This window comes from Cephus cinctus, unplaced genomic scaffold, assembly GCF_000341935.2.
Source record: "Cephus cinctus unplaced genomic scaffold, Ccin1 Ccin1_scaffold1779, whole genome shotgun sequence".
Classification (NCBI taxonomy): domain Eukaryota; kingdom Metazoa; phylum Arthropoda; class Insecta; order Hymenoptera; family Cephidae; genus Cephus; species Cephus cinctus.
This window is the reverse complement of record NW_014333994.1, coordinates 1-13,405: the sequence shown is the minus strand read 5'-3', so window position 1 is coordinate 13,405 and position 13,405 is coordinate 1. Positions and strand designations below refer to the sequence as shown.

Below are 13,405 nucleotides of genomic sequence, written 5' to 3'. Positions count from 1 at the left end.
GATCAGCTCTGACTAAAGCAGCAACATCAGAAATCCACACTCGCTTCCGTAACAGAGGTAGAAACCACTTTAGTACTTGATCCTTTGATTGATGCAACTGAAATAATCTCATCAGCACGGAACATTCCAATAAATGATATTTCTGCATCAACATTTTCTTCGATCTTCCTCATCTTATCTTTACGTACCGTTACCTTTTTTTTACTACACTACCGAGAAGCCCCTTCGCGGCCATAACAGCCCATGCAAAATTACAACTAGTACAGTTGCCAATGATACCAACGTTGGCGCAGCGTCGGCGCTTAATATCGGAAAATCATTGATTGATTGTAGGAATGATAACAACGAACCAATCATCATCCGACGATACTGGGAAATTACTGGGTTCATGAGACTTCAAGGAATTGTCTTTCGACGTCGATCCAGTCCAAAGACTAAACATTGGCGAAATACTGGCTATTATTTGCACTCGACACTTTCACTCATATTAACATTTTATTTAATTATAGTTAACGTAGGAAACGTATATTGTAACGTTACACATTGACCAATCTCTCAGGTACTCCTGTAGTGAAAGCACACTCGTGAGGAATTACTTGAACCTGTTGATGCACTAAAGATTGCAGCGATGATCACGAAATTCTCCGGGCTGTCATGAAATTGTTGAAGACATTTCGCGAGATAAAGATGAGCGCGAAGCCGTACTGTGTCTCGTTTCTTATATAAAAAAAGAAACGGCTGTGTGCGAAATTATAATTCAACTTTGGATGACGTTCAGATTTATCGTTGGACCAGTACTGGACCCACAGTCTACCAGCACTGAATCTACAACAGACAAATGATAGATTGACAATCGCCATAGTGCCAACGCTGTGCCGGTTTTGAGCAGTTGGCACCGTACCGGAGTTTCTACATGGGAAAGCTCTTGACAGCTACATCTTTTTCAAAAGATCAATTGTCAGCAGTTAGGTTGTAGAGTTTGGAACAGAGTTTTCAAAATTGATCTGCCTCAGAAGCAGAGGCCTCCACACAATCATTCTTTAGACTCAGACTTTACACTTCTAATAAACTTAAACAGCTGAAGCTGTTCATTACTGTTGTGCAAACATTGCCTTAGGAAAATACAAATGCGGTCAAAAAGAAGCGTGCAGATATTGTTACTATTTGGATATGCTGAAGAAGCATCGAACATCAAAGCGCGTCATATCCAAATATTGCCTACAGCTGACAGCTGTGGTAACACCTGTACTGCCATATACAGAACCAAATGACGAGCAACAGTAACAATTTTTTGGGCTCACACGTGGCATGCCAGTTCCAAGCACTTACAATCTAACATTAGGATGTAAATGTTCGTAAATTTCCAGTATCTTTTTTATATAATCAACGTGAACAACAATATTAATATTACGGATTACGGATAATATTACGGATCTATGTCCGCTGACTGTAACACGTATCACGCACAGCGGTGAAACAATACTCAGAGGAGAGATTGATCACAAAAATGCTAGAAAGTTAGCACGGAGGCACGACTGTACTTTATCAGCAACGACAGCTATGCTTACTTCGCACGATTTGACACAAACTGTTAATACATAAAACTCAAATATATATACATGTATATATAGTTTTATGTACACAGTAGGCAGAAGTTACGCATTTGATAAATAAACATTTCTAGTATCAGTAGCATATAACAGAGTTTAGAGTGATTTGTATCACACGTGTACCGTTCTTCTACTGGATAGGACAGGTAAAGAATACATTGTAATTAGAACTAACTCGGTTGTAGATCAGCGATTAGTAATGAATAAAACATTGTTCCGAACATAATTTTTAATTTATGATATTTATCATAGAATAGCAGGTCCAAGGAAAACTCTTATCATGAAAATTTTTCTGGGAACGGTCCTACTGTTGGCCGCCGCATCTACAGCTGCTCTTTTGGATGGCAACGATGCGATTGTTGACAATGCCAATACTACTAACTATAGATTGCCAAATAATTCAGTGCCAATTTCATATTCTATCAAATTGATACCGTACATCATCGTAGACAATTTTACATTCGATGGAGAATCTACGATTAAACTTGAGGTTCTAGAATCAAGTTCTTCGATAACTCTTCATATACTAAATCTTACTATAGACGAGAGTGTAACATCTTTGGTGTGCAGTGGTAATATAAACTACAAAATAGCCAGTCATACCTATGATACCACAAAACAATTTTTGATTTTGAATTTCGCCACCGTTTTGCCAACCGGATATTATACACTGCATTTGAAGTATGTTGGTATCCTAGACAATGAAACTTTGAGTGGTTTCTATAGAAGTTCTTATACGAACGACAATGGTGAAACTGTGTATGTATATCATAATTGTACATTAGTCTGTATTTTTTAATAGAGCTACATTAATTTATAAAATATGTTTCCAGCTGGTTGGCTACCACACAATTTGAAGCAACTGGTGCACGTCGAGCTTTTCCCTGCTGGGATGAACCTGCACTCAAAGCTACCTTTACTATTTCTATTAAACACGATGTTAACTACACGGCGTTATCAAATATGCCAGTTGCCAATCAATCGGCAATCGACACGACTGATAATAAAGTATGGACGACTTTCGAAAAAACACCGATTATGTCAACATACTTGGTGGCTTTTGTAGTTTCGGATTATGGATACGTCAGCAACGGGGACCAAAGATTCAGAGTTTGGTCTCGCAAAAATGCTCTTCGCGGTGCAAATTATGCATTGACTCGAGGAGAGTCGGATTTAAAATATTTAGAAAAATACACATCGATTCCGTTTGCTTTACCAAAAATGGATGAAATTTCTATCCCAGATTTAGTCTTCGGTGCCATGGAAAACTGGGGTTTGGTTACCTTCAGGTAATATCCTAAACGATTGTTGATTATATAATTTCATCTTACTTTTTATGATCAATACAGAGAACCTGAAATGCTGTACGAAGACGGCGTAAATACAACATTTACAAAACAAAATGTTGCAAAAATTATTTCTCATGAATTTACTCATCAATGGTTTGGAAATCTTGTCAGTCCATCCTGGTGGAAATATATTTGGCTGAATGAAGCCTTCGCGGGTTATTTTGAATTTTACATCACGGACCAGGTAAAATTTTAAAAAATTGTTCAACCTCATTGTTTAATTAATCACATTTAATTGCTTCAGGTGGAAGACAATTGGCGCTTAATGGAACAATTTATAGTTCGAATTCTACAAGAAAGTGCCTTTATAATTGATTCCTCCGAAACCGCCCATCCGTTGAATCAGGATGCATCGACTCCAGAAGAAATTGATGCACTGTTTGATTTCATTACCTATGACAAAGGTAAAACTATTTTTTAGAAACAATTGATTTACGAAAATAGTTCTCAAATAACGCTTCTTTGTGCACGTAGGGGCTTCTGTGATCCATATGATATCCAATATCCTGACTCCCCCCGTCTTTCGCGCTGGTCTCACCAGATACTTAAAGAATAAGTAAGTTTCTTAACTTTCAACAGAATCAAAGAGGATCATAATTATGATGATCCTGAGTTTATTTCTCAATATTATTTACAGTGCCTATGGGGCAGTCACGCCCGATGACCTGTGGAGCGCATTACAAGAGGTATCTGACGAATCTGAAATTCTGCCGCCTGAGATTTGCCTTAAAAAGGTGATGGACACTTGGGTCGACCAGCCTGGATTTCCACTGATCACTGTCACCAGGGATTACACAACCGGAACAGCTAATATCAGTCAGGAACGATATTTTCAATCTGGTGCTAGTGGTGACGGTACCAGATGGTGGGTTCCTATCAGTTACACAACTCAGTCTGATCTAGATTTTTCAGCAACATCACCTCGCGAGTGGATCCCTCAAGCGAAAGATAATATAGTCCTAAGCGGATTTAAGCCAACTGATTGGACCATGTTCAACATAAAAGAATCAGGTAGAACAACCCTTATCAACTTATACCAATGGTTGTTGTACTAAATACAAAAGTTACACGTGTCGATAAACTATTCAAAATCAATCAACAGGTTACTATCGTGTCAACTATGATGAAACAAATTGGAAACTAATAGCTAATTATTTGGACAGTGACAATTATGTAAACATTGACCCCGTCAATCGTGCGCAACTCATCGATGATTCTTTTAACTTGGCGGTTGCCAATCGTATTAGCTTTTCTACATTTTTGGATATTTCGGTTTATATTCGTCGTGATGTCGATTACATTCCCTGGTATCCGATGTTGACTGCTAATACTTTTTTATTCGAAAAATTAGAAAATACCAGAAGCTTCTCGTTATTCAAGGTACACATATGACTGTGACATAATTAATGTTGAATAACTCAATATACTTTAATCAGTTGTCACTTTTTATTTACAGAGATTTTTTTTGGAAAGTTTTGAAAAATCTATCGTTACTCTGGGATATGACCAGCACATGGACGATGACCATCTTATAAAGTATCACAGATCAAATATGTTTTCGCGTGCATGCACTCAGGGCAGTGAAGAATGCAGATCTAACGCAACTGCGAAGCTGGTTGCATATTTGAAAGATCCAATTGCAAACCCGTAAGTTATTACGTGATCGGTATAAGGATTTAATTCCACAAAAATCTTATAACACCATTTATTTTAGTATATCGCCGGATTTGATAGATACGGTATTTTGCGGTGGACTTAACAATGCAAATGCAACTGTCTGGAACATGGTTTTAGATCTTTACGCAAAGAGCCCCTCTCTCACCATAATTAATTATCTTGGTTGTTCCGAAAACAAAGAAATCTTGACGAACTACATGTCACTGGCAACAACAGAAAATTCAACGATACTCAAGGAGCATGCACCTGATGCGTTCACGTCCCTTTATTACAACAGCGCTGAGAATGTAAACTTCGCCTTGGACTACCTCATCGACAATTTCGACAAATTATATGCATTGTAATCAATTGTTTGCACTGTACCTTTTGAATTTTATAAACAGAATTATACGTGTACGAATTTTTAACTTGTTGCAGCTGGGACGCACCATCCGATATGATGATTAAGAATATTCCTATATACAGCAGCATACTGACAACAAGAGAACAACTCACGAAGGTTTTTATCTTCAACAATTATACAACCAGCCTTTTAATTTACAGCATACTATGCATTACTTATTCTTTTTTTTTATTAATTTTTTAGTTGAAAGCTTTAATCGAAAAGCATAGTGATGTACTAGGATCTATTGCAAGCACTGCAATAGCCAATACAGAAGCTAATGTCAAATGGACTGATACTTATGAACCACTCTTCTACGATTGGTTTAATAATTTCTATAAGGTGTAAGACGAAGAAACTACTTACACTGCCACTGTTAACGCTGACCAGCCCCAACACTCCAGCTAGTAAAGGCCAAGAGTCACCATGATTGTAACCGATACTAGACAAACATGCATTACGCAGTAGCATAATGCATCTAACGATGCAGTTGTCAGTATTCGATGCAATAATTCCATGAAAAAACTAACCGTCGAACGAAGGAGTCTCTGACGAACCCTCTTACGGAACAGTTATCCCTCTGGACTCTGAAAATTACTGGGTTCACGCAATTTCCAGAAATTATCTATAGATATCGGTCCAGTACCAAAGATTGAGCGTTGGCAAAAGACTGGCTATTAATTGCACTGAATACTTCCATTTCTATAAAATGTGTGAAATAAAATGTGTATGCAGAATAATCAGCTGTCAGTGTTACATTCTTGCGAATGCTTACGTATAGAGTTTACATTAATTCCTTTACTGTATTTTTATGATCAATGAGTTATTGTTCTACTGCATCTTGACTCTGATCCTCTGGCCCTGAATCTAAGCGACTGGTGAGTCTGGGTTAGAACCAGAGGCCTGCACGCACTCATTATTTCGGTGATAGACATAAACCGCTAAAGCTGTTCATTACTATGGTCCAGACGTACTCTTAGAGAAACACAAACGCGGACCAACAGAAGGGTTCAGATATTGTTACTTATTTTGACATGGTTAAGAAGCATCTAACTTCAAAGCAAGTCATATGGAAACATTGCCTACAAGTGACAGCTGTGGTGACACGTGTACTGACATATTCGGGTATAAACCTGAATTCAAGACGAGACAGCTGAAACATGTGACGAGCAAACGTAACAATGTTTGGTGGCCACACGTGGCACGCCAATTCTAAGCACAGCGGTGAAACGAAACACAGAGGATCGATTCAACACGAAAATGCTAAAAAATTAGCACAGATGCACGACTGTACATTATCAGCAAAGCCAACTATGCCCATTTCGCGCGATTTGAGACCAGCTGTTGATACAGAAGTCTGAAAAAAGGATATTAATTATATATATATAGCGTACTTTTATGAACGTTTGACAAGAGCTATACGTTTCACAAATAATATTTTCCAACACCAGTGGCATAAAAGAGACTTTCAAGTAACTTCATTCATACGTATACCGTTCTCCTACTGGACAGGACAGGTAAAGAATACATTATAATTATACCTAATTCCGTTTACATCATCAATTATTGTTATACAATAAAACACTGCTTTAAATATATTTTTTAATTTTATGGGATTTATTTGAAAAAGCAGGTCCAAGGAAAAGACTTATCATGAAAATTCTTCTTACAACGACACTGCTGTTAGCAGCCGTAATTACAGCTTCTCTTACGAATGGCAGCGAAGAGATTGTTGACGATGCCACTACTACTAACTATAGATTGCCAAACAATTCAGTGCCAATTTCATATTTTATCAGTTTGATACCATATCTCGTCGTAGACAATTTTACATTCGATGGAGTATCGATGGTTGAACTTGAGGTTCTAGAACCAAGTTCTTTGATAACTCTTCACATACTAAATCTTACTATAGACGAGAGTGCAACATCCTTGGTGTCCAGTGGTAATATAAACTACAAAATAGCCAGTCATACTTACGATACCACAAAACAATTTTTGATTTTGAATTTCGCCACCGTTTTGCCAACTGGATATTATACATTGTTTTTGAAGTATGTTGGTATCCTAGACAATGAAATTTTGAATGGTTTCTATAGAAGTTCTTATACCAACGACGATGGTGAAACTGTGTACGTATATCATTGCTTTATAGTAGTTTGTATTATTTTATAGAAATATATTAATTTGTACATTATGTTTCCAGCTGGTTGGCTACCACGCTATTTAAAGCAACTGGTGCACGTCGAGCTTTCCCCTGCTGGGATGAACCTGCACTCAAAGCCACCTTTACCATTTCTATTAAACACGATGTTAACTACACGGCGTTATCAAATATGCCGGTTGCCAGCCAATCGGAAATCGACGAAACTGATAACAAATTATGGACGACTTTCGAAACAACACCCATCATGTCTACATATTTGGTGGCTTTTGTAGTTTCAGATTATGGTTACGTCAGTAACGATGAAAAAACCTTTAGAATTTGGACTCGCAAAAATATTCTTAATAGTACAGCTTATGCATTGACTGTAGGCAAGTCCGAATTAGCATATTTAGAGAGATACACATCGATTCCGTTTGCTTTACCAAAAATAGATGAAATTTCCATCCCAGACATTGCATTCGATGGTGTTGAAAATTTGGGCATCTTTACTTACAGGTAATATCATGAACGATTATTCATTATATGATTTGATCTTAATGTTTATCATCTGCAGCGAAAAAGAATTGCAATACGTCGACGGCGTAAGCACAACATCTGCAAAACAAGAGGCTGCTACAATTACTTCTCATGAATTCGCTCATCAGTGGTTTGGCAATTTAATCACTTCAACGTGGTGGAAATATGTTTGGCTGAATGAAGGCTTCGCTACTTATTTTGAATATTATATAACGGACAAGGTAAAATTTTTTAAATTGCACAACCTCATCATTTAATTAATCATATTTAATTGCGTTAGGTGGAAGACAATTGGCGTTTGATGGAACAATTCATTGTTCGTATTGTACAATTAAGAGCCTTTATAGCAGATTCTTCCGAAACTACTCGCCCCTTGAATCAGGATGTATCGACTCCAGAAGAAATTTTTTCACTGTTCGATTCAATTACCTATGACAAAGGTACAACTGTTTTTCAGAAATAATTGATTTACGAAAACAATTATCAAATAACGCTTCTCTATGCACGTAGCGGCTTCTGTGATTCACATGATGTCCAATTTCCTGACTCCCCAAGTCTTTCGCGATGGACTCATCAGATACTTAAAGAATAAGTAAGTTTCTTAACTTTTAACACATTTATGATGGTCCTGAACTCATTTCTTAAAATTATTTACAGTGCCTATAAGGCGGTCACGCCCGATGACCTTTGGAGCGCCTCACAAGAGGTATCTGACGAATCTGAAATTCTGCCCCCTGAGATTTGCCTTAAAAAGGTGATGGACACTTGGGTCGAGCAGCCTGGATTTCCACTGATCACTGTCACCAGGGATTATTCAACCGGAACAGCTGATATCAGTCAGGAGAGATATTTTCAATCCGGTGCTAGTGATGACGGTACCAGATGGTGGGTTCCTATCAGTTACACAACTCAGTCTGATCTAGATTTTTCATCAACGTCACCTCGCGAGTGGATCCCTCAAGGAGAAGATAATATAGTCCTAAGCGGATTTGAGTCAACTGATTGGACCATTTTCAACATACAACAATCAGGTAAAATAACCCTTATCAACTTATACCAACGGATGTTGCACTAAATACAAAAATTACACGTGTCGATAAACTATTCGAAATCAATCAACAGGTTACTACCGGGTCAACTACGATGAAACAAATTGGAAATTAATAGCTAATTATTTGGACAGTGACGATTATATAAAAATTCATCCCATCAATCGCGCACAAATCATCGATGATACTTATAACTTGGCTCTTGCCAATCGTATTAGCTTTTCTATATTTTTGGATATTTCGGTTTATATTCGTCGTGATATTGATTACATTTCATGGTATCCGATGTTGACCGCTGAAAATTATTTGTATCAAAAATTAGCAAACACCAGAAGCTTCTCGTTATTCAAGGTACGTATATGACTGCGATATAATTAATGTAGAAAAACTCAATATACTTTAATCTGCTCTTATTTTATTTATAGAGATTTTGTGTGGAAAGATTGGAAAAATCTGTTCTTACTCTCGGATATGACCAGCACAATGACGATGAACATCTTATAAAGCTTCACAGATCAAATATGTTAATGTATGCATGCTTTCTTGACAGTGAAGAATGCAGATCTAATGCAACTGCGAAGCTGGTTGCATATTTGGAAGATCCAATTGCAAACCCGTAAGTTATGACGTTATCCATATGAGGATTGAATTCTACAAAAATCTCTTAACATGATGCATTTTAGGATATCGCCTGATTTGAGAGATTGGGCATTTTCCTCTGGACTTAACAATGCAAATGCACCTGTCTGGAATATGGTTTTAGATCTTTACGCCAAGACCCCTTCTCTCGCCATGCTTTCTCATCTTGGTTTTTCCGAAGACGAAGAAATCTTGACAAACTACATGAAACTGGCAACAACAGATAATTCGACGATACTGAAGGAGCATGCATCTGATGCGTTCGCGTCCATTTATTATGGCAGCGCCAATAACATAAACTTCGCCTTCAACTACCTCATCGACAATTTCGACAAATTATATGCATTGTAATCAATTGTTTACACTGCACTTTTTTGACTTCTGTAAATAGAATTATACAAGCAACAAATTGTTTACTTGTTCCAGCTGGGACCAACCAACAGATGAGATGATTAGGCATGTTTCTGCGTTTGGTAACCTCTTAACAACAAGAGAACAGCTCACGAAGGTTTTTATCGTCAACTATTATACAACCAGTAATTTTATATATATGGGATAGCAGGCATTACTTATTCTTTTTTTATTACTTTCAGTTGAAAGCTTTGGTCGAAAAGCACAGTGATGTATTCGGATCTGATGGACAAACTGCAATCGCCAATGTAGAATCTAACGTCAAATGGACTGATACTTACGAACCAGTTTTCTACGAATGGTTTACTAATTTCTACAAGCTGTAAGACCAAGAAGCTACTTCCGCTGCCGCTGTTAACGTTGACCAACAGCACGGCACATTATCACCTACCATCACACCGTGCATCATGCGTAAAGAAATTTTTCCAAAGTTCTGAGTAGAGCGCAGCGATTTTCCTCAGAAACTTCAGTTTACGCTATTTTGGTTTTGATCTATTATCCTCGCCATGATTTGTCAATTTGCACGTACTACCATAACAAGATACTTGTCAGGAATTTCTTGAACCTGTTGATACTTTAAAATTTGCAGTGACGATTACGAAGTTCTTCGGGCTAGACAGCAGCTAGATCATTCTCGAAATACCAATTGTACGCAGCCAGGTTGTTCAGTTTGAAACGAAGTTTTGGAATTCGATCTGCCTCAGAAGCAGAGGCCTCCACACACGCATTCTTCAGATTTAGACTTTCAACTTCTAATAAACTTAATCAGCTGAAGCTGTTTATTACTTTTGTCCAGACATTGCCTTAAGAAAATACAAATGCGGTCAAAAAGAAGGGTGCAGATATTGTTACTTACTTTCCAATGTTCAAAAAGCATCTACATACAAAGCACGTTATATGGAAATAGTGTCTACAGCTGTCAGCTGTAGTGACACCTGTAGTGACATATACAGAAACAAGTGACGAGCAAATATAACAATGTTTTCTGGCCACACGTAACACGCCAGTTCCAAGCACTGACACCTGTAGTGACATATACAGAAACAAGTGACGAGCAAATATAACAATGTTTTCTGGCCACACGTAGCACGCCAGTTCCAAGCACTTACAACCTGACATTAGGCTGTAACAGTTCGTAAATTTTTAGTTTCTTTCCTAGATAATCCACGTCAACAACAATATCAATTTTATAAACCTACAGGTTGCACCACGGCTATTCCAAGCACAGTTTGCCAATGTCAAACAGTATGTCCACTAACTGGAAGACATATTATGCACAGAGTAGAAAAATTCCTGAGCGGAGAGATTGATCACGAAAATGCTAGATAGTTTGCACAGTTGCACGACTGTACTTTATCAACAACGACAGCTATGCTGACTTCGTGTCATTTGATACCAACTGTTGATACAGAAGTCTCAAATACATTCGTATATATATAAACCACACTTTTATATTCGAATTTGACACAAATAACACGTTTCACAAACAATCTTTTCTAACTACAGTCGCTTAAAAGAGGCTTTCAAGTAATTTTGTTCACACGTCTGTCGCTCTCCTACTAGACAGGACAGGTAAAGAATACATTATAATTATAACTCATTTCGTTTACATCATCAATTATTATTATACAATAAAACACTGCTTTAAACATATTTTTTAATTTTATGGGATTATTTGAAAAAGCAGGTCCAAGGAAATCTCTTATCATGAAGATTCTTCTGATAACGACCCTGCTGTTAGCCGCTGCATCTACAGCTTCTCTTCTCGGCAGCAACGATGCGATTGTTGACAGTGCCAATAAAACTAACTATAGATTGCCAAATAATTCAGTGCCAATTTCATATTCTATCAAATTGATACCGTACATCATCGTAGACAATTTTACATTCGATGGAGAATCTACGATTAAACTTGAGGTTCTAAAATCAAGTTCTTCGATAACTCTTCACATACTAAATCTTACATTGATACCGTACATCATCGTCCAATAAAACTAACTATAGATTGCCAAATAATTCAGTGCCAATTTCATATTCTATCAAATTGATACCGTACATCATCGTAGACAATTTTACATTCGATGGAGAATCTACGATTAAACTTGAGGTTCTAAAATCAAGTTCTTCGATAACTCTTCACATACTAAATCTTACTATAGACGAGACTGCAACATCTTTGGTGTCCAGTGGTAATAAAAACCACAAAATAGCCAGTCATACTTACGATACCAAAAAACAATTTTTGATTTTGAAATTCGCCACCCATTTGCCAACTGGAAATTACACACTGTATTTGAAGTACGTTGGTAATTTACCCGGTGACATTTTGGAAGGTTTCTACAGATCGTCTTATACCAACGACAATGGTAAAACTGTGTATGTATATCATTATTTTATATTAGTCTGTATTATCTAAGAGATATATTAATTTGTACATTATGTTTCCAGCTGGTTGGCTACCACACAATTTGAACCAACCGCAGCACGCCGAGCTTTCCCCTGCTGGGATGAACCTGCACTCAAAGCTACCTTCACTATTTCTATTAAACACGATGTCAACTACACGGCGTTATCAAATATGCCAGTTGCCAATAAATCGACAATTGACAAGACAGATAACAAATTATGGACGACTTTCGAAAAAACACCCATTATGTCTACATACTTGGTGGCATTTGTAGTTTCGGATTATGGACACGTCAGCAACGGGAACAAAAGATTCAGAGTTTGGTCTCGCAAAAATGCTCTTCGCGGTGCAAATTATGCATTGACTCGAGGAGAGTCGGAGTTAAAATATTTAGAAAAATACACATCGATTCCGTTTGCTTTACCAAAAATGGATCAAATTTCTATCCCAGACTTTGCCTTAGGTGCTATGGAAAACTGGGGCTTGGTTACCTATAGGTAATATTATAAACGGTTGTTTATTATATAATTTCCTCTTAATTTTTATCTTTAATACAGAGAACCAGAATTGCTATACGAAGAGGGCGTAAATTCAACATTTACAAAACAAAGTGTTGCAAAAATTATTTCTCATGAATTTACTCATCAATGGTTTGGAAATCTTGTCAGTCCATCCTGGTGGAAATATCTTTGGCTAAATGAAGGCTTCGCGTCTTATTTTGAATTTTACATCACGGATCAGGTACAATTCTTAAAAATTGTCCAAACTCATAATTTAATTAATCATATTTAACTTCTGTAGGTCGTAAAAAATTGGCACTTAATGGACCAATTCATAGTGCGTTCTTTACAAGAGAATACCCTTATAGCAGATTCTTCCGAAACCTCCCATCCCTTGAATCAGGATGCATCGACTCCGGAAGAAATTAATGCACTTTTCGATACAATTACGTACGGAAAAGGTACAACTGTTTTTCAGAAACGATTGATTTAAGAAAACAATTATAAAGTAAGACTGCTCTATGCATGTAGGGGCTGCTGTGATTCACATGATGTCCAATTTCCTGACGCCCCCCATCTTTCGCGCTGGACTCACCAGATACTTAAAGAATAAGTAAGTTTCTTAATTTTTAACCGAAAAAAAATGGATCACAATTTGGATGATCCTGAGCTCATTTCTCAATATTATTTACAGTGCC

General features: G+C 37.2%; 3 protein-coding genes across 10 annotated transcripts; all 3 read left to right on the top strand.

The window, feature by feature from the left end:
* Positions 1 to 1,680: 1,680 nt before the first annotated feature.
* Positions 1,681 to 5,758, top strand: LOC107273658 (aminopeptidase N). 2 transcript variants are annotated; one of them, XM_015752078.2, is made up of 12 exons: positions 1,681 to 1,756; positions 1,863 to 2,369; positions 2,444 to 2,899; positions 2,960 to 3,143; positions 3,204 to 3,363; positions 3,434 to 3,515; positions 3,597 to 3,970; positions 4,062 to 4,339; positions 4,416 to 4,606; positions 4,674 to 4,976; positions 5,054 to 5,135; positions 5,223 to 5,758. In XM_015752078.2, exons 2-12 carry the CDS (start codon positions 1,891 to 1,893, stop codon positions 5,364 to 5,366), a joined length of 2,733 nt encoding a protein of 910 aa, XP_015607564.1. In that variant the 5' UTR covers positions 1,681 to 1,756; positions 1,863 to 1,890; the 3' UTR covers positions 5,367 to 5,758. The 2 variants fall into 2 exon arrangements, with proteins under 2 accessions (XP_015607564.1, XP_015607565.1); XM_015752079.2 differs by having other exon boundaries at positions 1,697 to 1,756; positions 1,868 to 2,369.
* Positions 5,759 to 5,964: 206 nt separating this feature from the next.
* LOC107273659 (aminopeptidase N) lies at positions 5,965 to 10,634 on the top strand. Of its 2 annotated transcripts, none has more exons than XM_015752081.2 (12): positions 5,965 to 6,535; positions 6,652 to 7,150; positions 7,225 to 7,680; positions 7,739 to 7,922; positions 7,982 to 8,141; positions 8,212 to 8,293; positions 8,359 to 8,732; positions 8,824 to 9,101; positions 9,176 to 9,366; positions 9,434 to 9,736; positions 9,816 to 9,897; positions 9,983 to 10,634. In XM_015752081.2, the coding sequence occupies exons 2-12, from the start codon at positions 6,672 to 6,674 to the stop codon at positions 10,124 to 10,126; spliced, it is 2,733 nt and encodes a 910-aa protein (XP_015607567.1). In that variant the 5' UTR covers positions 5,965 to 6,535; positions 6,652 to 6,671; the 3' UTR covers positions 10,127 to 10,634. The 2 variants fall into 2 exon arrangements, with proteins under 2 accessions (XP_015607567.1, XP_015607566.1); XM_015752080.2 differs by having other exon boundaries at positions 6,432 to 6,535; positions 6,649 to 7,150.
* Positions 10,635 to 10,833: 199 nt separating this feature from the next.
* On the top strand, positions 10,834 to 13,324 carry LOC107273661 (aminopeptidase Ey-like). 6 transcript variants are annotated; one of them, XM_025091003.1, is made up of 7 exons: positions 10,834 to 11,372; positions 11,488 to 11,614; positions 11,805 to 12,176; positions 12,249 to 12,704; positions 12,765 to 12,948; positions 13,009 to 13,168; positions 13,239 to 13,324. In XM_025091003.1, the coding sequence occupies exons 2-7, from the start codon at positions 11,508 to 11,510 to the stop codon at positions 13,322 to 13,324; spliced, it is 1,365 nt and encodes a 454-aa protein (XP_024946771.1). In that variant the 5' UTR covers positions 10,834 to 11,372; positions 11,488 to 11,507. The 6 variants fall into 6 exon arrangements, with proteins under 6 accessions (XP_024946771.1, XP_015607569.1, XP_015607570.1 ...); XM_015752083.2 differs by having other exon boundaries at positions 11,488 to 11,750; positions 11,941 to 12,176; XM_015752084.2 differs by having other exon boundaries at positions 11,485 to 11,614.
* Positions 13,325 to 13,405: the final 81 nt, after the last annotated feature.